The sequence below is a fragment of the Nuphar pumila genome, chromosome 12 (assembly GCF_984573655.1).
Source record: "Nuphar pumila chromosome 12, dmNupPumi1.hap1.1, whole genome shotgun sequence".
Classification (NCBI taxonomy): Eukaryota; Viridiplantae; Streptophyta; class Magnoliopsida; order Nymphaeales; family Nymphaeaceae; genus Nuphar; species Nuphar pumila.
Window position 1 is genome coordinate 33196713 of NC_143260.1, and position 23300 is coordinate 33220012.

General features: G+C 36.6%; 1 protein-coding gene across 2 annotated transcripts in view; it reads right to left on the reverse strand.

The window, feature by feature from the left end:
- Positions 1 to 823: 823 nt before the first annotated feature.
- The window catches only part of LOC149820605 (WD repeat-containing protein GTS1-like), a 32813-nt gene continuing 10336 nt past the window's right edge, over positions 824 to 23300 (reverse strand). For both annotated transcript variants that reach the window (XM_089983701.1, XM_089983702.1), the window contains exons 7-8: positions 2144 to 2228; positions 824 to 1399 (exon numbers count right to left, since the gene is read on the reverse strand). In XM_089983701.1, coding sequence (XP_089839827.1) covers positions 1028 to 1399; positions 2144 to 2228 — 457 coding nt within the window. In that variant the 3' untranslated portion in view covers positions 824 to 1027. The remainder of the gene's footprint in view (positions 1400 to 2143; positions 2229 to 23300) is intronic.

Consider the following 23300-nt stretch of genomic DNA (forward strand, 5'->3'; position numbering starts at 1 on the left):
ATTTGTAAATCTGTACATTTTGATTTTACCCATTAGCACACCAGTAGGAGTCCAACCCAAGTTTGATTCCTGGCAAAAGAAAAAGACTTGTAGATCACATCCCAGTGTCTGATACACCAAAAAAACAGCTAAAAGAACATGAAAAAGAAGTGATTTCTACTCGATAGTTCTGTGACTTACATTAGAACCAAATATTCACACACACACACACACACACACACACACACACACATATATATATATATATATATATATATATATATATATATATAGAGAGAGAGAGAGAGAGAGAGAGAGAGAGGTGTATCTTCCAGACCATTTATCAGCCGACCATCCCAAACCACTTTAAAAAACATATTTGTGCAAGTTTTTTGCTTAATCTAAATATGTGGATGTGGATGTGTTTATCATTGTTTATTTTCTAAAAACCATGCTTTGGATCAAATTAATTAATGGATTGTTTTTTAGTTAATCAAGTTTTTAGTGCAATATATACCGTTAATTTTTTCATTGAGCTAAAAATACATCTAAACATAAAAAATGTTAAAATTAATACATGTTTTCTACTAAATAAAGTTTAGAGATCACATCTATCAGTTTAGATTAAACAAAAAACACATGCAAGTATGTTTTATAAAAAGTCTGGGTGATAAATGGTCTGGAAGATGCACATTACTCTCTCCCCATATATATATATATATATATATATATATATATATATATATATATATATATATATATATATATATATATATATATATATATAGAGAGAGAGAGAGAGAGAGAGAGAGAGAGTATACATTCAATTAGATAAACATACCGCTTCTCAAGAAAACTGATGTTCTCATCTATAGAAAGCGAAAATCCTCATACTTTGTTTCAGAAAAGCGTCAATCGATTCCTAACAGCTTTCACCATTCCACATCTGATTTTGTCTGCTCATCTCCCGGAAGCACCATGAAGCAAATAGAAAGATTTAATACAATACTAACTTACAATAAGCTACAAATGCTTTGAAAGTGCACACTCAGTGATAAGGGTGATGCCGATATTTCCTCTGATTTCTGAATGACTTCATCACCATGGTGTTTGATATCCAAGAACAGTTTGTTTGAGCTGATTCATCTGACAACCAACAGCACAGTCGGCTGTCTTCACCACCTGTCCAACAAAAAATGGTTCCGTAGTTTCCAGCAAATCCCATGTGCACAGCCGAAGATGGTACAACTGTTCTCACCACCCCTGAATGGCCACCCTCAAGAATTGCATCAGGGGAGCATATAGCTTGAGGGTTCTTGTAGTTAACTGGGAAGTAGCCCAAAGTTCCACTATTTGTACCCCCAATCACCCACAGCTTATCATCAGCTCCACAATAGTGGCAATCCACAAAGTAGTCAACCTAAGCAAAAAGAGGGGACACAAACAAAAGCAGTTAGCCTCAAACAATGAACAATGAGAGAATTGAACTTCAAAACATCTTCCTAATTCCACACGGCATTTTTCTTTTTTGCGGGGCGGTGGGGGGGGGGGGGGGGGGAGGGGATAGGATAGCGTGATATTGAACTCAAACACGCTTGTCAAACTTGCAGCCAGACCTTATATATCTGTTCAATACCAACAATCGTAAACTTTGAGAGTCCCAAACCTCAACACCCCTGTCTCCAACCTCCCTTCGGAACTTTGGTTCCAAGAATTAGCAGTTTGGAAGACATCATTTACAATTCATATTTTTTTAAACTGTAGAATATAAGTGAAATAACTGGGAATGAGCTATAACTACAAAGTACAAATAAATGACAATAAGCATAACACCAATGGTCCAATATTTGACCATGTATGGTTTGTGATATGTGTTTTCCACTAAGATGGAACCGTCACACTCCAAAACGATCATCTTTGTCACTACAGATCATAAATTTTCCTACTAAACTGAAGTTCTGGAAGAGAATTCAACACTTCAACACATGCTCAAAATAACAGAATGAAGTCAATGAACACACTAAAAATAGGAGGAAACAATCACTGTGAACAACAAGGTTGCAGTAGGTGAAAGATATGAATGAAAAAAACAACGATGTACTGGGGAGGCAGGGTGGAGGGGAGTGGGAAGAAAAAAAGTCATCCTTCTAAGATTCAACCATACATGATCAACATTCCAGCTATCAGAAGCAAAGGAGCGAGCATCTTGAAAATCTACTTCATTCCGTGAATCTTCCCAGTCCCAGACACTGTAAGACACACCAAATTTCTTAGCAGCTCAAACAGCAAAAAATAAAAAGTTTAACAATGCAAACACTGATCAAGAAGAACTGGACAAAGAATAAAAAATGAAAAAGATGACAACTTGGTTCCTCTCATGAACAAACCAATATATTTCTAGTTTACTGCTGATTTTGCGATTCTGAACAGCAAAGTACATTATCTACATAGTCTTTTTAAGTTGTTAACTAACTGGAAGGTTTTGCTAGTTTAATGATGATTTAAAGACTCTCTAAGGCAAACATTCCTTGCATACAGTGTATCTTATAAGAGATGAAAGATTATGCAAAGAAATTAGTACTACGATCATCCTCTTCACCAGCCTGTCCAACTTCATTGTATAACTACTGCTCTTAGCTAACACATCAGAGACTATTCTAGGGCTACTTTACTCCTACATTAGACGTAAAGATGTATGTCATGTTAAAATGTAAAACTGTACATATATATAATAATATTATTATACTATTATATATATATATATTTCATTTCTTTCTTTTCTGTAACTTTTTTCCTTTATTTTTTTGTCTTTATGTCATCTAGTTCAGTTTGAACTAGAATGACTGTTGCTAGTCAAGTCCTGTCCAGACTTGACTAGCAATAGAGCTGTTGGACACAGTCCAACAGCTCTATTTAGAGCCGTTGGATCCAACAGCTCGATTGAGTCCTCCTCTTTCAGCTGTGTATATAAAGGGGTGCAGCCCCTCTTGTATTCCATTCCAATGCTTCTTAAGCAATTGTTTTTTCATATCAATAAAGAATATCTTTTTATTTTTATTTTGTTTCCAGTTATACCCTTTTTAAGGGTTATGCTTTAGTGTCATTTGCGACACTTTCCCTTGTGAATCTAAGCTCGTGTTTCGAAGATCCCTATTTCATTTCATGGTATCAGAGCCGCGGAAGTACTAGATCTTGAGGAAAAGCTGCCTCGATTTTTGTGCCCGTTTGCAAAAGTGTTCGCCACTTGAAGAGAAGTGTTTTATCACTTCATTGGGGAAGATTTCACATCTTGTTGTATTGTATTTTCTTCTTTCTTTTTCATTTCTCTTCTCGTTTCTCTTCTATCCCTATTCCTTCTCTCCTTGTAATCAATGGATGACAACGATAAAGTCACCATCATGCCTATGAAAATAAGCGATACGAACTATGTAAACATGGGCTTCAATCATGAAGCACCATATATGGGAAAAAGGCCTATGGGGGATTGTGGATGGTTCTGATTCGGAACCTAAGCTATCTCTTGCTAAAAATGAGGGAGATAAAGAGGTTCCTCTATCGGAAGAAGAGAAAATCAAGGCTCTTGCCTCATATGAGAAGAAATGGAAAGAATGGAGAATATCTCATGCGAAGATAATGTCATGGCTTATCAATAGCGTTGACATTAAAAAATGCTCAAGTCTTGCCAAATTTGATCATGCCGATAAGGCATGGGAATACTTTAAGAATATATATTTCCTTAAAAATATTGCACACGTGTGCAACCTCCATGAAAAAGTTCGAATGATAACACAAGGAGACAAAACTATTCATGAATATTACAATGGGTTGTCCGAACTTTGGGAAGAACTTTTCCTTTTAGAACCAAAGTGGCATTGTGCCGAAGACATCGAGCTTCGTCAGAAACAACTCGATGTTGAACATTTTTACCAGTTTATCACTGGATTAAGCCCGAAATTTGAAACCACTAAATCAACCCTCCTTCACCGAGAAAAAATTCCTCCTATTGTTGAAACTATTGAAGAGTTAACAATGGAAGAAAATCAACTCCGAAAAGGTTCTTCAAAAATTGAAGATGATTCCGTTTTAGCCGTATCTAGACCCAGGGAATCATGTTTGATCATATAGGCCTCCTCACTTTAATCGACAAAATGGTGACTATGATAAGAAGAAAGTTATTTGTCATCACTGTCATGAACCAGAACACTAGAGACCACAATTGTTAGTTTTGGATCATGGATCCATCTTGGGATGCGTGGGCGGTGGCATGTTTGTAATTAGTTTTTACTTCTTGTGTAGTGTTATACTATGTACAACACTTATAAATATTAAGTAAAAGAGGGAAAACCCTATTGCCGCCGACCCCTCTCTTCTCTCTCCTCTCTTTACCTCATCTCTAACCCTTGCAGGTGGATATTTCTGACATGGTATCAGAGCACAGGCGCGGAAATCAATCATCTAGAAGGCCTCTAAAGACCAACACGTGCTGCTAAAGAACGTAGGTTTATTTTTGTCCCTTCTTCCATTAATTAGTTTTGCTTCTTTCCTCCTTTTTCTTATAAATCTTTCACGTCATTTCAGTTTTTCTTTTGGTTGTTCTCATTCTCAATATTTCTGGTACGCACGTTACCTTTTTCTGGTTCACTGAAATAACATACTGTTTCAGTCTGCCGAGTTTTTGTTTTCTCCCCAAAATATTTCTGATTCTTTCCCTTTTTCTGGTTCGCACGTTACTATTCTCTGTGTAACGTGTGTGCTGATATCTTTTGCAACACACATTTTGTTTTCTCCCCAAAATATTTCTGATTCTTTCCCTTTTTTCTGGTTCGCACGTTACTATTCTCTATGTAACGTGTGTGCTGATATCTTTTTCAGCACACAGCAACATTGTTGTTTTCCTCTTTCTCTGAATAACGTATGTTAGAAAGTGACTTGAAATACATTGGGTTCAATAATGAACCCATATCTATGCACGTGAAGTGCAAATATACCCATTAAAGGGAAATAACATAAGCACATAATGTGCTAACACATAAAACCCATAAAAAGGGAAAAATATGACATAAAGTCATAAGTTGCATATCATTGAAGAATAATTGAGAAGGGGTAAAAACCCCATTACAATGGAGCATAAGCTCCCTCAAGAAGTAAGAAATACAAAGGGGAGTGCCCCTATTTATAACAACAAAAAGGAGCCTTGGAGGGGCTCCACTCATAGACGTTGGAGCCCCTCCAACGGTCACAAATGTGACCATTGGAAGGGGCCCAACGTCTATTTGAGTGGGCCCCCCAAGGTACCTTTTGGTACTCGAGAAAAAAGAAATAAAAAATAAAAGAAAAAGAAAAAGAAAAAGAAAAATAAAATAAATTACAATCACATTCATAAAGTGAATGTGCGTAAAACAGAGGAAAAGACTAAAATACCCCTATGGCTAAACAAAAGGAAAATATATATTTTATATATATAAATAGGAGGATACATATACATATATACCATATATGTATATGTATCATCTTTTATAGATATAAAATATGTCTAATTACAACAATTGATGGGTACATTTTAACACCCCCCCTCAAGCTTTGCAGGGAAACAAAAAGATTGAAAAAAGGGCAAAACTCCACGAGGCTTCGGCGACTCCAACAGGCTTCGGCAAGGATGCAATGAAACTTGAAATAGCCTTCCTCCAATTGTCTTCAAATGATGAACCCATTTCCCGAACCATCCAGGGTACTTCCCTTTGTCCTATCTCCAAGATCCCGAGAAAAGAAAACAACAAAGAACAAGTAAACAATATCTTTGCACTTTACTCAAAAAGGAACATTCCTAACAAAGTGCAAAATTTATGCATAATATGATAGTTACTTTAGTATGAAACGAAAAATTTAGAAAACCAAAGTTTCTAAATCATACATTATGTTAAAACAAAATGAGCGGAAGCAAATTATGCAAAAATTGCAAGAATGCATAATGCATTCATAAGGTCCACCATTGGACAAATATAACCCCATAATGGGGAATAACAAAATGATCCACTAAGGGATACCACAAGAAGCCTACGAAGAGGCATAACATACATATGCTTTATTGAATGAGAGCCCAAAAAAGGCCATAAAGAGCATATGCATATACGAATCATAATATGAATTGATACTCAAAGAACTAAAACATGCTTCAAACATGTAATGAAGTTCCAAAAAAGAGAAACGAAGTCTCCAAGCATACTTTAGGCAAAATAAACCCAAGAGTTCACAAGGTTTTTTTTTAAAAACATTTATGAAAGTCACACTTAATGAAAAAAATATTTTACATATAAGGGTGGCAAAAACCATAAGCACTTAATATATAGATTAAATGCTAAGAAATCAACTTGATATGCATATCAAAAAGATGATTTACTTGAAAAACACAAGTCATGAATGGAATTTTGCAAATTTCAATAATAGTTTATTCATTACAAACAACTTCCTCATTAGTCCTCCAAAACCCATAAATCAAGTGTATAAGCTACTAGATCAAGAATATAAAACCATTAAAGGCAAAAGACACACACAAAGGTATGTAAACGAACCTCTTGTCTACATATAATAATACTTGAAATAAGTGCATCTACGACAAGAGCAAGAGAATACATGCCAACATGGACTAAAAAGTATCTCTTGTCTACGTAAAAATGCACTTAAAACCAAGTATGTTCAGCTGCTAGAACAAGAGTAATAAGCCAACCATGGGCTAAAACATAATACATCTCTTGTCTACATAAGATGACACTTGAAATGAGTGAAATAAGCCAACCATGGGCATACATCTAAGCGACTAGAACAAGAACACAAACGCCAACATGGACTAAGATCACACACGATGGTGTGAATCAACGTGTCTTGTCTACATATAAGATCACTCAAGACAAGTGTGTTCAGCTACTAGACCAAGAGAGCAAAAGCCAACAAAGGGCTAAAAACACACGAAGGTGTAATAAAATTCTTGTCTACATATGATGACACTTAGATGATGGGCATAAAAGGAAAGGACTTTTGAGGCAATAAAGCTTGTAATGACAACATATAAATAAAACCTCGAATGAAACAATATTCCTTTTAAAAAAGAATACTCATAACAATAACATTTTGGAATAAATGCATGTAAAAAGTATCTTCAACAAGATACTAAAATCGATAAAATAATATTCTTGAGAACAAATGTGTGAACATACACACACCAAGAACACTTGTGAAAAAACACAAGAACACATGTGCACAACAAGCACAACATACGGAATCACAAATGTGCAAGTGCACTCATAAGATTCTTAAACAAATAAAAGGTTGGGCTATAATCCCAAAACACCTTGATTTTAAATATACCTTAAAACATTTAAGGTTTCAAACACCATATGTCCATCACATTTACATAGAGGCATCCATAATATCAATGGCCACAAGAGAAAAAATGAGTGACACACTCATAATTAGAGATCAAATAACAAATCATTTTAGAGTCCCAAATGGCCCATAACTCACCTCAACAACCATCTATAATATGGAAGGTGGACAATCTAAAATGATACAACACGAGGTGCCCATAACTCACCTCGACAAACATCTCTAATATAACAAAAATAAGGCCAAATAAATGATGCATTAAATAACATGTGATGGACAAATATAAGTGCCACAAAAGGGCAGTAACCACATAAGGAATCATTTTCCAAATAAAAGTTTTTACCAAGAGGACCGATTAACAAATTGAATCAAAGGTCCAATATAATCCATCAAAACAATTTTGCATAAACACGAATTATGCTTAATCTTCAAAAGAAGTCTTGTACCAAAAAAGACTTATTAAGCAACAAACACAACAACATAAAGAATTCATCAAGACAATCAAGCTTTTAATCAAAGAAATCATAAGAACCGTAATGGTTCACAAAGAAGGCTTTAACACAATACTCAAGGAAAGAATATTAAAAAAACACTTGAAAATTTATAGATTTGGAATTAAATCCCATACAACAATTTTAAAATATTCTTTGATTGTGATGAGATATGCGAACACATACAAAGTGCTATAAGCACTTACAATGATTTAACAAGAACTCAATATCTAAATTCATTATATTTTTCACAAAAGAAATGTGCATAAAGGCTCCATAATGCAAAAAATGTCTACGAAGAGACAATACACATGTAAGCACACAAGGCCTTATAAAAGATGTGCACGAAGGCACTCATACAATACTTGAACAAATACACACCAAGGTGTAAACAAACATGCACTAAGGCATGTATATCATAAAAAAGAGGGAATGCATACAAGCGCAAAATATTTGAGAAGCAAATGTGCACAAAATACAAAAATACACAAAAGTGAGCAAGTATGCACTTTATAAAAAGAGCAATGCTTGAAATTCTCAAATTTTAATTATGTAATTACATGCTTGATAAGTGCAATTGAGGACAAAGAAAACCATATTATGGCCAATGTAGGCATCTTTAAAGATATTATTAAGAGGTTTCGAAACCTTATGAAAAATACAAACCAACAAGTTTATAAGGATGAAAAATGAAATCATTTATACCAAAAAGGATGTAATAGATGAACTATGCACTCTATGTGGGAAATTCCTTTTAAAACAATCTTTCCTAATGGTTTATAATAGATAATTTTTCAAAAAAAGAAACATTGAAAAACTTTTTAGGAGTTCTTATAAGTCATCATTAACAAGAACTACTTTAGGATTCAACAAAGATTTTAGATGTGAGAGATTCTCATATAATGATTATATCAAATTTTTCAAAAATGCACTAAAATCCATAATCAAGAGGGGAACTCGAATCAAATTAGGGTTCATATGAGAGTTAAAAAATTTTAAGCAAAGATCATTATTTTAGCAAGAAATCATATATATAATTTTTAAAAGTTAACTTATAGGTCAATCATGAAATATTTATATAAGAACTATAAATCTCACATAATTGAAGGTAATTTTTAAAAACATAAATTACTATTATATGCGATGAGTAGTTCGAAAAACACGAATTTTATATTTGGACAACAAACGATTTCACCAAATTTAAAAGGAGATATTTTCAAAATATATGAGCACACGAAATGTGAAAAGAAATAATTCAACTATCATGACCATTAAATGAACAAACTATATGCAAGAAACATATTTTCAAATGCATAATACTTTTAAGAAAAGGGATACATACCGAATAACTTCAAAAGCATAATACTTTAGGAAGAGCAATGAATACTTCACCATTTCTTGAGCGACACGCTTTCCGTTGCACCAAAGGACAACCCCATCGTGACCTCGCTCTGATACCATGTTAGAAAGTGACTTGAAATACATTGGGTTCAATAATGAACCCATATCTATGCACGTGAAGTGCAAATATACCCATTAAAGGGAAACAACATAAGCACATAATGTGTTAACACATAAAACCCATAAAAAGGGAAAAATATGACATAAAGTCATAAGTTGCATATCATTGAAGAATAATGGAGAAGGGGTAAAAACCCCATTACAATGGAGCATAAGCTCCCTCAAGAAGTAAGAAATACAAAGGGGAGTGCCCCTATTTATAACAACAAAAAGGAGCCTTGGAGGGGCTCCACTCATAGCCGTTGGAGCCCCTCCAACGGTCACAAATGTGACCGTTGGAAGGGGCCCAACGTCTATTTGAGTCGGCCCCCCAAGGTACCTTTTGGTACTCGAGAAAAAAGAAATAAAAAATAAAAGAAAAAGAAAAAGAAAAATAAAAATAAAATAAATTACAATCACATTCATAAAGTGAATGTGCGTAAAACAGAGGAAAAGACTAAAATACCCCTATGGCTAAACAAAAGGAAAATATATATTTTATATATATAAATAGGAGGATACATATACATATATACCATATATGTATATGTATCATCTTTTATATATATAAAATATGTCTAATTACAACAATTGATGGGTACATTTTAACAACGTGTGTGTGCTGATATTATTTTCAGTACACAGCATTGCTGTCTCCTCTTCAATACACTGTTAGAACAATTTTTGGCTTCTCATTCTTCATATAATCCATGGATTCCAAGTTGAACCCTAGTTTTCTTACTCATCTCATGACCCACAAGTTATCTCATGATAACTACTTACTTTGGAAACGTCAGATTGTGCCTTTTATTCGCAGTCATGGTCTTTATGGGCATCTAGATGGGCGATCATCCGCCCCACCTACACATATCATGCAAGAAATAACAGGTGAAGATGGGAAGGTGAGTCAACTTCAAACCACCAATCCTGCTTATGACATATGGGTACAACGGGATCAGACATTAGTTGCTTACATAACTTCCACACTTTCTGATCGTGTTTTACAAACTATTTCTGATGATCAATCTGCTGCCGAGTTATGGAATGGACTAGCTCATTCCTTTTCTCAGGTTTCTGAATCTTGGGCTTTGCAACTCAAGTGGCAATTCCAATCCATGCGAAAAGGAAACAAATCTATTACAGAGTTCATGGGGGATGTCAGGGTTATTACAGATCAGTTAGCTGCCATTGGAAGTCCTGTATCAGATAAGGACATGGTACAACAGGTATTAGGTAGCCTTGGACCTGAATATCACATGTTTTGCACAACACTCCAGGTTGTCTCAGTTCTTCCATGTTTTGATGATCTTCAATCTAAGCTTTTGCAATATAAGGTCAGTTTAAATCAGGAACACGCGTCAGATGATACTCATCCTGTGATGATGGCACATACGCCTATTCAAACAGGAGCCTTATTTACTCCTCCTCGTCCAAATGGAACAACTATAAACAAAGGAGGATTACTACCTACACCAGCTGGAGGAGGCCTTGGCTCAGGCAGTGTACCACGAGGGGGGAAACTCAGACGTTTGCACGCACTCCTCAGGGACAGGTTCTTCCACAGGACGTACAAAATATCCTTATGACTACTTTCAATTAGATGAACTTGCGTCAAAATGATGATGGTATATGGTATATTGATTCAGGGGCAACAACACATGTTACTTCTGATGCAGGTAAATTTTCTCACTTGACTCCTTACACTGGAAATGGCACTATAGTCATAGGAGATGGATCTCACCACCCCATCTCTCACACTGGAAATGTCTCTCTTTCTTTGCCTGAATCTCAATTACCCTTGTCAAATGTCTTACTCACACCTGCTATTTAAAAGAATATTCTATTTGTGTCTAAATTAGTTGATGAAACAAATTCTTCCATTGAATTTACTCCTTCTGTTTATCTTAAGGATCTCCACACCAAGAAGACGCTCGCTAAAGGTGAACGGCGCGGGAACATGTACGTCTTTGAAGAATCTCATGTGCCTTTGAAGACGTCGTCTTCTGTAGCCGTGGCTTCTTCAGCTCCTTCTTTTCCAACATTTTTGAGTCGATCCACAGATCATAGTTCTTCATCTAGAGTCTTGAAACTTAATAAGCCAGACTTATGGCATCTTCGTTTGGGTCATTGTAGTCAAGTTTTTCTTGACAAGTTGTCTGCTAAAGGTCTAATACCCGCAGTCAGTTTAGAGTCAAAATGTCCAAGTTGTCATTTATGCAAAAGTCATGTACTTCCTTTTCATAGTATCAATAAAAGAGCAACAAAGCCTTTTGAGATTATATGCTCAGATGTTTGGGGTCCTGCGCCCACTGCCTCTCTTTCTGGATCTCGATACTATGTACTCTTTCTTGATTCTTACACTCGTTTTAGTTGGATTTACTTCATGAAAAACAAACATGAAGTTTTCAAGTTGTTCAAACAGTTTCATGCATTAGTCCAAAACCAATTCAATACCAATGTTGTATATTTCCAGTGTGATGGGGGGAGAATACATATCCCATGACTTTAGTGAATATTTGAAGGAGCATGGCATTACACGTAACATTTCTTGCCCTCATACCCCTCAACAAAATGGAGTAGCTGAGAGAAAACACAGGCATATTGTTGAGACAACCTTGAGCATGATGCACACTGTGGGTATTCCTTTCTCTCTTTGGACCGAGGCTTTCCATACAGTTGTTTACGTTATCAACAGGTTGCCCATGACCATCCTTGAAGATAATTCTCCATACTTTGTTCTTTATAATTGTCATCCATCATATGAAGAACTACATCCTTTTGGTTGTGTATCTTATGTTCACATTGATCATTGATTGAGAAATAAGTTTCAAGACAGAGCTGTACAGTGCAAGTTTCTTGGGTATGCAGATGACTATAAGGGATACAGGTGTTATGATCCTCATACAGGCAAAATTCGGGTATCTAAAAATGTTGTTTTTTATGATGAAAATTTTGACACTCTGGGTTCGTCTTCCAAAGATACACAGGACAGTTATGATCCTTGGCTCAGTGACTCACTTTTATATGACTCGTTGCCTTATGAGGATTCATCTTTATTGACAGACAATGAACCATATGCTTTCGATGTGGAACCGCATATGGAAGACATTCCTCCTACACCAACATCCCCACGTTTTCTGGTCTTCCAGTCAATGATGAGACTCCTCTACGACGTTCCACTCGGATTAGACATCCTATAGATCGCTGAGTAAGTTATAACAATTTCTCTTTAGATTTTCAAACATTTCTAACCAGAGTGTCCCAAGAAACAGAACCTTCCTCTTTTCATGATGCTGTACATTCCCGTGCCTGGGTAGAGGCGATGAATGAGGAGATGGAAGCATTGCATGAATGCAATACATGGGAAATTGTACAAGGCCAGATAACAAGAATGTTGTAGGGTCCAAATGGGTGTACAAGATCAAGCACAAACCGGATGGCAGTGTTGAGCGCTATAAAGCTCGTCTGGTCGCACGAGGCTTCACACAGCAGTATGGGTAGGACTATGATAAAACGTTCAACCCAGTCGTAAAATTGGGCACCGTCAGGATTATCATTGCATTGGCATTACAACATGGATGGTCACTCAGTCAACTTGATGTTAAAAATGCCTTTTTGCATGGTGAACTAAAGGAAGAAGTTTACATGGAGCAACCACCTGTTTATAGTATGCATGATTCATCCAATTGGGTATGTAAACTTCGACGCTCTCTTTATGGCTTGAAACAAGCTTCTCGATCTTGGTTTGAGAGTTTTTCCACGGAGATCCAGCTGTAATGAAATATGTGGAAAAGAAAAATATGTCCTACAATGGACATTCACACATAGAAATCAAAGAACAAGTCCAAAAGAGAACATACACAAAAGCCAATAATGGCTAGAAAGCATAAAATCTTATAAATGCACTAAAGGGCTTGAAGAAGCCACACATTACAAAGGGGGAGACCCCACTTATTTATAGGCAAGAGAGGAGTGAGGGAGAGTTAGAGAAAAGCAAGAGAGAGGGACCATTGGGAGTCCCAACAAGGAGTCGTTGGGCTCCCAACGGTCACAATTGTGACCGTTGGGGGCCCAACGACTCTTTGTTGGGGCCCCCAATGGCTGTGCATTAAATGCACAAAAAGGAACAAAAAAAAGACAAAAAAGAAAAAGGAAAAAATAGAAAAGGAAAAAGGAAAAAAAACAGAAAAAGGAAAAAGACTAAAATGCCCCTATTGGGCGAGATCATAGAACTACCCCTTATCGGGTAGTGAATATATATATATATATTACATATATTTTAACACCCTCCCTCAAGCTTTACGGGGATACAACAGAAAGCTTGTTGAGAAGAAACATGAAACGAGGAGCAGCAAGAGCTTTGGTGAAGAAGTCCGCCAACTGGTACTCGGATGTGACGTAGGGCAGTGCTATGGTTCCTTTTAGGTATTCATCTCGAACATAGTGGCAATCCATCTCAATGTGTTTAGTACGCTCATGGAAGGTGTGGTTGTTTGCAATATAGATAGCACTCTTGTTATCGCAACACATCTTCGAAGGAATTGAGATGACGATGCCCATATCACAAAGGAGACTTCTAAGCCACACAAGCTCCATGGTTGTAGTGGCCATTGCACGATATTCCGCTTCAGTTGAGGACAATGATACTTTATGTTGCTTCTTGCTTCTCCAAGAAATCATAGAGTCACCTAAGAAAACACAAAAACCAGTGGTTGAGACTCTATCATTGGGATTTCCTCCCCAATCAGCATCAGTATAAGCAATTAAATCAAGCGATGATGAGGAGGAAAGAAAAACTCTCTTAGTTATGGTGTTTTTAATATATCTGACAATCCTTAAGACTGCACTCATGTGCACAGTTGTAGGAGCATGTTGAAACTGACTGACGGAGTGAACGGCATGAGCTATGTCTGGCCGAGTGATGGATAAGTATGTCAGAGACCCAACGAGTTGACGGTAGGGAGTAGGATTCTCGAGAAGTGTCCCATCTTCCAGCCTGAGCTTTGCATTGATAACCTCAGGGGTTTCTGTCTTCTTATCATCCGAAATTCCAGACTTGGCACAAATGTCAGCAGCAAGTTTCATTTGAGAGAGAATATACCCCCGGGGAGAATATGCAACTTCAATACCTAGAAAATATCTTAAAAAATCAAGGTCAGACATGTCAAAATTTTCTTTTAAAATTTTCTTAATCTCATGGATTCCTTGCTCATCACTTCCAGTGATGATCATATCATCAACATATAGTAGTAGAATAACTACCGAAGACCCTGCATTCTTCACAAACAACGCAGTGTCAGTATAACATGAACGAAAATTTAAGCTAGTCATTACATTGCTGAATCTGTCATGCCAAGCTTTCGGAGCTTGTTTTAACCCATATAATGCCTTTTTTAGTTTAAGAATTTTGTTTTCACCAATAGATACTCCTGGTGGAGGATCCATATAGACCTCTTCACTTAGTTCACCATTAAGAAATGCGTTCTTAACATCCAATTGATAGATAGGCCATTTTTTAACGGATGCAACCGCAATAAGAGTCCTAACACTAGTCATTCTAGCTACAGGAGCGAAGGTTTCTTCATAGTCTATTCCGTACTCTTGAGCATATCCTTTGGCTACCAACCTAGCTTTATAACGTTCTAATGACCCATCACTTTTAGTTTTAATTTTGAAGACCCATCTACATCCAATAGACTTCTTTCCATTGGGTAATGAAGTAATTTCCCAAGTTTTAGCTTTTTCAAGGGCACTAAGTTCTAGTTTCATGTCCTCAACCCATTGAGGAATATTTTTTGCTTCATTATAGTGTGATGGTTCATGATAAGAGTGTAATGCAATTAGGCATGCCCTATATTTGGGTGTTAGGGACTCATAGGAAACAAACCTATTAGGAGGATTAGAGATTCTGTTAGATCTCCTTAAAGAGGTTTCTTCTATGTTGGAACTCTGAGAGTATTTTTCTAAAGCACTTATGGGAATTTCTTGACCACGCCTAGCATAGGTTTGAATTGACCTATCATTACTTCCATTTTCAACATTACTAAGAGGAGTATCCTCTAAATCATTAGGAACATCCTCTTCGTGAGGAGACACATCTTCTTGAGAGAGAAGATCAAATAAGAAAGCATATTCGCTTTCATCAATATCTTTATTTTTCTCAAAACCGTTCTCATTTTCTAAAAAGGTAACATCTTTGGATACATATAGTTTGTTGCTTTTGGGATCGAAGCATCTAAAGCCTTTTTGATTTTCTCCGTATCCTAAGGACACACATTCGATAGCTTTGGGAGATAACTTATCTCTTTTATGTGTAAGGACAAAACACTTACACCCAAAAAATCTTAATCTATTAAAATCGGGTGTCCTTTCAAAAAGTTTTTCATATGGAGATATATTTTGTAGGGATGAGGATATCATTCTATTTATCAAATAAGTGGAGGTTAAGGCGGCTTCGGCCCAATAGCATTTTGGAATTTCTTTGGAAATAAGGAGAGTCCTAGTGGTTTCCAAGATGTGTCTATGCTTTCTCTCGGCTAGACCGTTTTGTTGGGGAGTCCTAGGACATGACCTTTGATGACAAATTCCATTGGTTTCCAAATATTCTTGAAATTCATTTGACATATATTCTCCACCGGAATCGGATCGAAGAATAGAGATATTAGTTGAAAATTGATTCTTGACAATCATATGAAATTTTTTAAAGAAATTAAAAACTTCGGATTTTAGATTGAGAAAATAGATCCACACATACCGAGTGAAATCATCAATGAAAGTAACATAATATGAGTATCCTCCTTTTGATATGACCGGAGAAGGACCCCAAACATCCGAATGAACTAATTCAAAGGGTCTTTTGGACACAAATGTTCTCTTTGGAAAAGGGGTGGATTTCATTTTTCCAAAAATACAACTCTTGCAAACAAAATGTTTCTCATTACAAAATTTCTTTCCAAAAGGAAAGGAGTACATTTTTTAGAAGCTTGGATGTCCAAGTCTTTGATGCCAAGTTTCTATATTTTTATCTTGGACATGATTACAAAATGAGTTGATGGGAAGTTTCAAATGGTTCATGTAGTAGAGATCTCCCCTCCATGGCCTTGCCCAATCCGCTTCCCGGACTGGAGATCCTGTATAGAGCAACCCTTGGTTGAGAAGGAGATTTCACATCCATGATCACATATTTGAGAGATGGATAAAAGATTTAAATTAAGTTGAGGTACTACTCTTACATTTGGCACAAAAAAATCTTTTGAAAGGTCTAAGGTTCCAAAACTTTTAACTTGTAAAGAGGTACCATCGGCGGTTGAAACAAAAGAATTTTTGGAGTTGCTACATATATTGGATAGTCCATTTTCAATAGGGGTCATATGAAAAGATGCTCCAGAATCAAGAATCCAAGAGGGCGTACCTGGAGGAGAAGAAGAGGCAATGGCGGCTCCCGAAGTTGATGGCGATTTGAGTAGAATTTGAAGTGCTTCGGATAGTTGAGCAAGAGAAAAGGACTCTTTTCCTTTCATTGGCTCCTCCTTCTTTTGTGGGATTTCTTCAATAATAGCAACTTTCCCTTTTGGAGGTTCATTTATCTTTGGACAATTAGGTCTTATATGACCCGGTTCTTGACAATGATGGCAAATGGCTTTCCTATAATTGCCATTATAGTTATTTTGCCTCCCAAAATGTGGAGGCTTATATGCTTTCATATGATTGTCGGGTTTAGACACGGCAAGAACTTCATCTCCTCCTTTAATCATGCCAAGACACGTTTCTTCTTGGCATATTTCGGCTATGGCATCTTCCAATGGAAGTGGTTTGGATTTATGAAGGAGGGAGGATCTAACTTGTTCATATTCGAGCCTAAGCCCATGTAAAAATTGGAAAAAGTGTTCTTTCTCCATTTGCGCTCTTCGCATTTCCACATCTTCACTTGATACCCATTTGGGTTCAAGAAGGGATAGCTCATCCCACAAAGGTCCAAGAGTGCTATAGTAGTCTCTTACACTCATTTCACCTTGCTTAATGGTACGGATTTTTTCTTGGATAAAGAATTGACGAGCAAGGTCATTTTGGGTATACATACTTTTCATAAAGAACCATGCTTCATTGGCTAGGCGGAATTTGGCAATGTTGGCGCAAATCTTTAGCTCCACGTTGTTCATAAACCATGCAAGAATTTTTGCATGCTTACTTTCCCAATCTTCTACCTTGGATTGGTGATCTTCAATAGCCTTCAAGCGAGCATTTCCTTTTAAAGCTTTTTCTTGATCACCATCAATTTTTGTAAGTTGAAGTTGAGGTTCCCTAATGGTGGCCATAACATATCCCCAAAGCTTTTTACCTTTGAGGTTGTTCTCCATGGCGGCGGCCCACATCATGTAGTTAGTACCATTGAGCTTGAAGGAGAGATCAATCTTTTGTTCTCCTTCCATTATATAATCAAGAACGGAGGACAAACAAGAAGAGAGATAAAGCTAGACAACTAGCAAAAAGAATCAAGAGCACAATCAAGGCTCTGATACCATGTAATGAAATATGCGGAAAAGAAAAGTATGTCCTACAATGGACATTCACACATAGAAATCAAAGAACAAGTCCAAAAGAGGACATACACAAAAGCCAATAATGGCTAGAAAGCATAAAATCTTATAAATGCACTAAAGGGCTTGAAGAAGCCACACATTACAAAGGGGGAGACCCCACTTATTTATAGGCAAGAGAGGAGTGAGGGAGAGTTCGAGAAAAGCAAGAGAGAGGGACCATTGGGAGTCCCAACAAGGAGTCGTTGGGCTCCCAACGGTCACAATTGTGACCGTTGGGGGCCCAACGACTCTTTGTTGGGCCCCCCAATGGTTGTGCATTAAATGCACAAAAAGAAACAAAAAAAAAGACAAAAAGAAAAAAGAAAAAATAGAAAAAGAAAAAGGAAAAAAAACAGAAAAAGGAAAAAGACTAAAATGCCCCTATTGAGCGAGATTACAGAACTACCCCTTATCGGGTAGTGAATATATTTATATATATATATATATATAAATATATATTACATATATTTTAACACCAGCATCATGGGTTCACTAAAAGTGTTCTAGATCATTCATTGTTCATATTCAAAAGTGATTCAGCTATTGTTTGGGTGCTTATATATGTTGATGACATCATTATTACCGGGAGTGATGAGGTTCACATATCTTGGGTTAAGTCTATGCTGATGGCTAAATTCAAGATGAAAGACTTGGGTCCCTTGCGATATTTTTTGGGTGTGGAAGTTGATAGTCGACATGAGACTATTACATTGAGCCAACATAAGTACACCATTGATATTTTACTTGCTACAAGGATGGAGAATTGTAAACCAATTAGCACACCTTGCCTTCTAAATCATAAGCTAAGTGCAAAAGAAGGCACTACTTATCATGATCCTACTTTGTATCGTCGAGTTGTAGGGATGTTACAATACTTAACATTCACTAGGCCTGACATAGCATACTCTGTCAATCAGGCTTCACAGTTTATGCATGCTCTTGAAGATGTACATATGGAAGGAGTAAAAAGGATCCTTCGGTTTTTAAAGGGTACGATTGGAGATGGCTTGATGTACACCAAGGACACAACTTATATGTCAGGGCATCGACTATTCACCTACACAGACGTGGACTGGGCGGGTGATCCTGACGAGCGAAGATCAGTTTCGGGGTATTGCATTCTTATCGGCAATAATATTGTAACATGGAGTAGCAATAAGCAAAAGGCAGTGGCGCGATCTAGTACTGAAGCAGAATATCGTGCAATGGCAGCAGAAACAACCGATGTTACATGGGTGAGACATCTACTGCAAGAATTACAAGAACCAATCTCGTCCTCTATGCTTCTTTGCGATAATCAGAGTGCTATTAATATTGCCTTCAATCCCATCCTTCATTGTCGCACGAAGCATATCGAGATCGATCAACATTTTGTTAGGCAAAAGGTGGAAGAAAAAGAAATTGAACCTGCATATGTTCGGTTAGATATGCAAGTTGCTGACATCTTTACCAAGGGATTATCCACTCATCAGTTTTGGGCACTCAAAGGCAAGTTGAGCATGATCAAAGACCATACTCAACTTGAGGGAGGTTGTTAGTTTTGGATTATGGATCCGACTCGCATCACATTCTAAGGATCCATCTTGGGATGCGTGGGCGGTGGCATGTTTGTAATTAGTTTTTACTTCTTGTGTAATGTTATACTATGTACAACACTTATAAATATTAAGTAAAAGAGGGAAAACCCTATTGCCGCCGACCCCTCTCTTCTCTCTTTACCTCATCTCTAACCCTTGCAGGTGGATATTTCTGACAACAATGTCCCAAACTTAAGGAGCGGAGAGAAAAAAGAGCTGCAATTGCGGGATCAGAGCCTAAAGATCAGGATGCACCAGTTTCTCTGGCCCAACTAATGAAGATTCTTCAGCCTCTTATCAAAGGTGTCTCTTCCTCGTTTGAAGCTTCAACTGGCACAACAACCTCATCTTTTTCTGATCAAGGTAAAATTTCTTGGCTCCTTGACTCTGATGCATCTTTTCATATGACCCCAAATAATTAAAGTCTATCCAAATGTGTTAAAAATAAAACAAGTGTCAAAGGTCTTTACTGCTGATGGGACTTCTCTTGAAATAGAAGGAATATGAAATTTTGAAAAAATTTATAAAACAAATAATTTTTCTATTCCAGAAATTAGACATGTTCCCAAATTAAATGTAAGTCTTTTATCTGTATCTCAAATTTCTGATTATGGGTGTAATATTTCATTTTCTTCTCATGGTTGTTGGGTACAAGATCGCCAGTTAGGCAAGCTGATTGGGGAAGGCCATAGAGAAGGAGGACTCTATTACATGAATTTTTTGGAAATGTCGAAGAAAGCTGATTGGGGAAGGCCAAAGAGAGTGTTATAGAAATCTAAGTAAAAATCGTGATAATGAGAATTTGGAGAAGTATATGATAGCAAAGAAGGAAGTTAAAAAAGTAGTTCGGAACGCGAAGGATAAGGTATATAAGGAGGTTTATGACAAGTTGGATACCAAAGAGGGTGGGAAGGATATTTATAGGCTTGCAAAGATGAGAGATAGGAAATCGAGGGATCTGGGTATGGTTAGATGTATCAAAGATGAAACGCAAAGGGTTTTAGTCAAAGATGAGGAGATTAAGGAGAGATGGAAAGATTATTTTGATAAGTTATTTAATGAAAGTCATGCTTAGGATCTTGTAGACTTTTCAATTCCTTTTCATGAGATGAATCGTGACTTCATGCGCAAGATTCAAAAGAAAGAAATTGCAGAGGCTTTGAAGAAAATGAAATCAAGAAGGGCAGTTGGCCCAGATGGTATACCTATCGAGGCTTGAAAATACTTGGGAGAGAAAGGTTTAGAATGGTTGACAAATTTTTTTAACAAGATTTGGCGGACAAATAAGATACCTAATGAGTGGAAGAAGAGTACTTTGGTGCCTTTATATAAGAATAAGGGTGATATACAAGATTGCACAAACTATCGTGGTATAAAACTCATGAGTCATACTATGAAACTTTAAGAGAGGGTGAGTGAGTCTAGGTTGAGGAAGATTGTCATGATATCGGAGAATCAATTTGGTTTTAAGCCTGGAAGATCAACTATGGAAGCTATACATCTTCTTAGACAACTTATTGAGAGAAATAGAGAGAGGAACAAAGATTTGCATATGGTTTTTATTGATTTGGAGAAGGCTTACGATAGAGTACCTAGGGACGTTCTCTGGTGGACAATGATGAAGAAAGGTGTTTCTCTCAAGTACATTAGTATAATTAAAGATATGTATGAAGGAGTAGTAACCAATGTCCGCACTTGTGGAGGGGTGACAACCAATTTTCCTATAACGGTTGGGTTACATCAAGGATCTGCTTTAAGCCCTTTACTATTTGTTATAGTGATGGATGAGCTTACGAGATCAATTCAAGAAAATGTGCCGTGGTGTATGTTGTTTGTTGATGATATTGTTTTGATTGATGAGTCTAGAGCTGGGGTTAATGCTAAGTTAGAATTATGGAGACAGACATTGGAAGCAAGAGGTTTTAAGTTGAGTAAGAGTAAGACATAATACATGGAATGTCGATTTAGTAAGCAACAAAGTAGTGATGGGAGTGTAGTGAAGCTTGGTGAACACGAAATACCGGTGGATGATTCTTTCAAATATTTGGGATCTATCATTCAAAAGTATGGAGAAATTGATGGAGATGTAAATCATAGGATAAAGGTTGGGTGGATGAAATGGAAGAATGCAACTGGAGTGTTGTGCAATCGTAGAATGCCATTGCGGTTGAAGGGAAAGTTTTATAGGACGACTATTAGGCCCGCTTTACTATATAGTACGGAATGTTGGGCTGCCAAGAGACATCATATTCAAAAAATGAGTGTAGCAGAGATGCGTATGCTGAGATGGATGTGTGGAAATACAATAAAAGATAAGATTCGGAACGAGGAGATACGTAAGAAGGTAGGCGTTGCACCCATTGAAAATAAGATGAGAGAGAATCGTTTACGGTGGTTTGGACATATTCGACGAAGGCCTAAAGATGCTCCAGTTAGAAGGATGGAGAAATGGGAAATATATTAGTTAAAAGAGGTCGGGGTAGGCCTAGGAAGACATGGATGGAGGTGATAAGAAAGGATATGAATGCTTTGAACCTCACCGAGGACATGGCATTGGATAGAAATGGATGGAGGAGAAGGATTCATGTGGAAGACCCATAATGATTTTCTTTGTTGGTTCATATCGCCGACCCCAATTGTTTTGGGATGAAGGCGTAGTTGTTGTTGTTGTTGTCGAAGAAAGCTTTTTGTTATAATATTCAGAAAATAGAGTTGGGACTGTGGCATAAGAGACTTGGTCACCAACATATAGCCAAAATCCAACATTTTCCAAATCTAAAGAAATTTTGTAACTCTGAATCATTTGATTGTAAATATTGTATTCTCGGCAAAATGAAAAGATTACCATTTCAGAACAAAACTTTTTTCTCTTCAAGACCACTTGAATTAATACACTCGGATGTTTGGGGTCCTGCACTAGTAATTTCTAAAGGAGGATTTGTTTACTATGTTATTTTTGTCGGTGATTTATCCCGACATACATGGATTTACTTTCTCAAACATAAGTCTGAAGTATTTTCATACTTTCAAACTTTTTATAATATGGTTAAAAACAAGTTTCAAAATGATATTGCTATTTTTCGCACAGATTCAAGGGGAGAGTTGTTATCCACAGATTTTCAAAATTATTTTAAATTGCATGGCATCACACATCAAAAATCTTGTCCTTATACACCTCAACAAAATGGACTGGCGGAATGAAAACATCGTCATATTATAGAAACCACTAGGACTTTATTAATAGCAAATCAAGTCCCGAAAGACTTTTGAGCAGAAACTGTCTTAACTGCCACCTATCTCATTAATAAGATGTCATCTTCTTCGTTACAAAATATTACTCTCATTGAAAAACTTATGAATATTTCTCCAGACTACTCTAGACTAAGAATATTTGGGTGCAAATGTTTCATATTTACTAACAAAAATGATAAACTTTCCCCTCGTGCGATTCCCTGTGCCTTTTTAGGATATGCTGAAAATCAGAAATGTTATAAATGTTTTGACTTCAAAAATAATAGACTATATGTGTCTAAAAATGTTTCCTTTCTTGAAAAGGAGAGTTTCTTTGATTTTAGAAAATTAAAAGACGCCACTGAGTACTCCTTTTTGCTAGATCTAACATCAACATCTGATAAATATGACCTTGACTGTAACTTTGATGATGATCAAAGAATTATTGATCTTAATCATAATGTTGAAAATGAAGAAGTTCATAGGGATACTAGTATTCAATATTCCAGGAGACAAAACTCTAATCTTCCAATGTGCACTTGAAAAATATTCTAACATTCCAA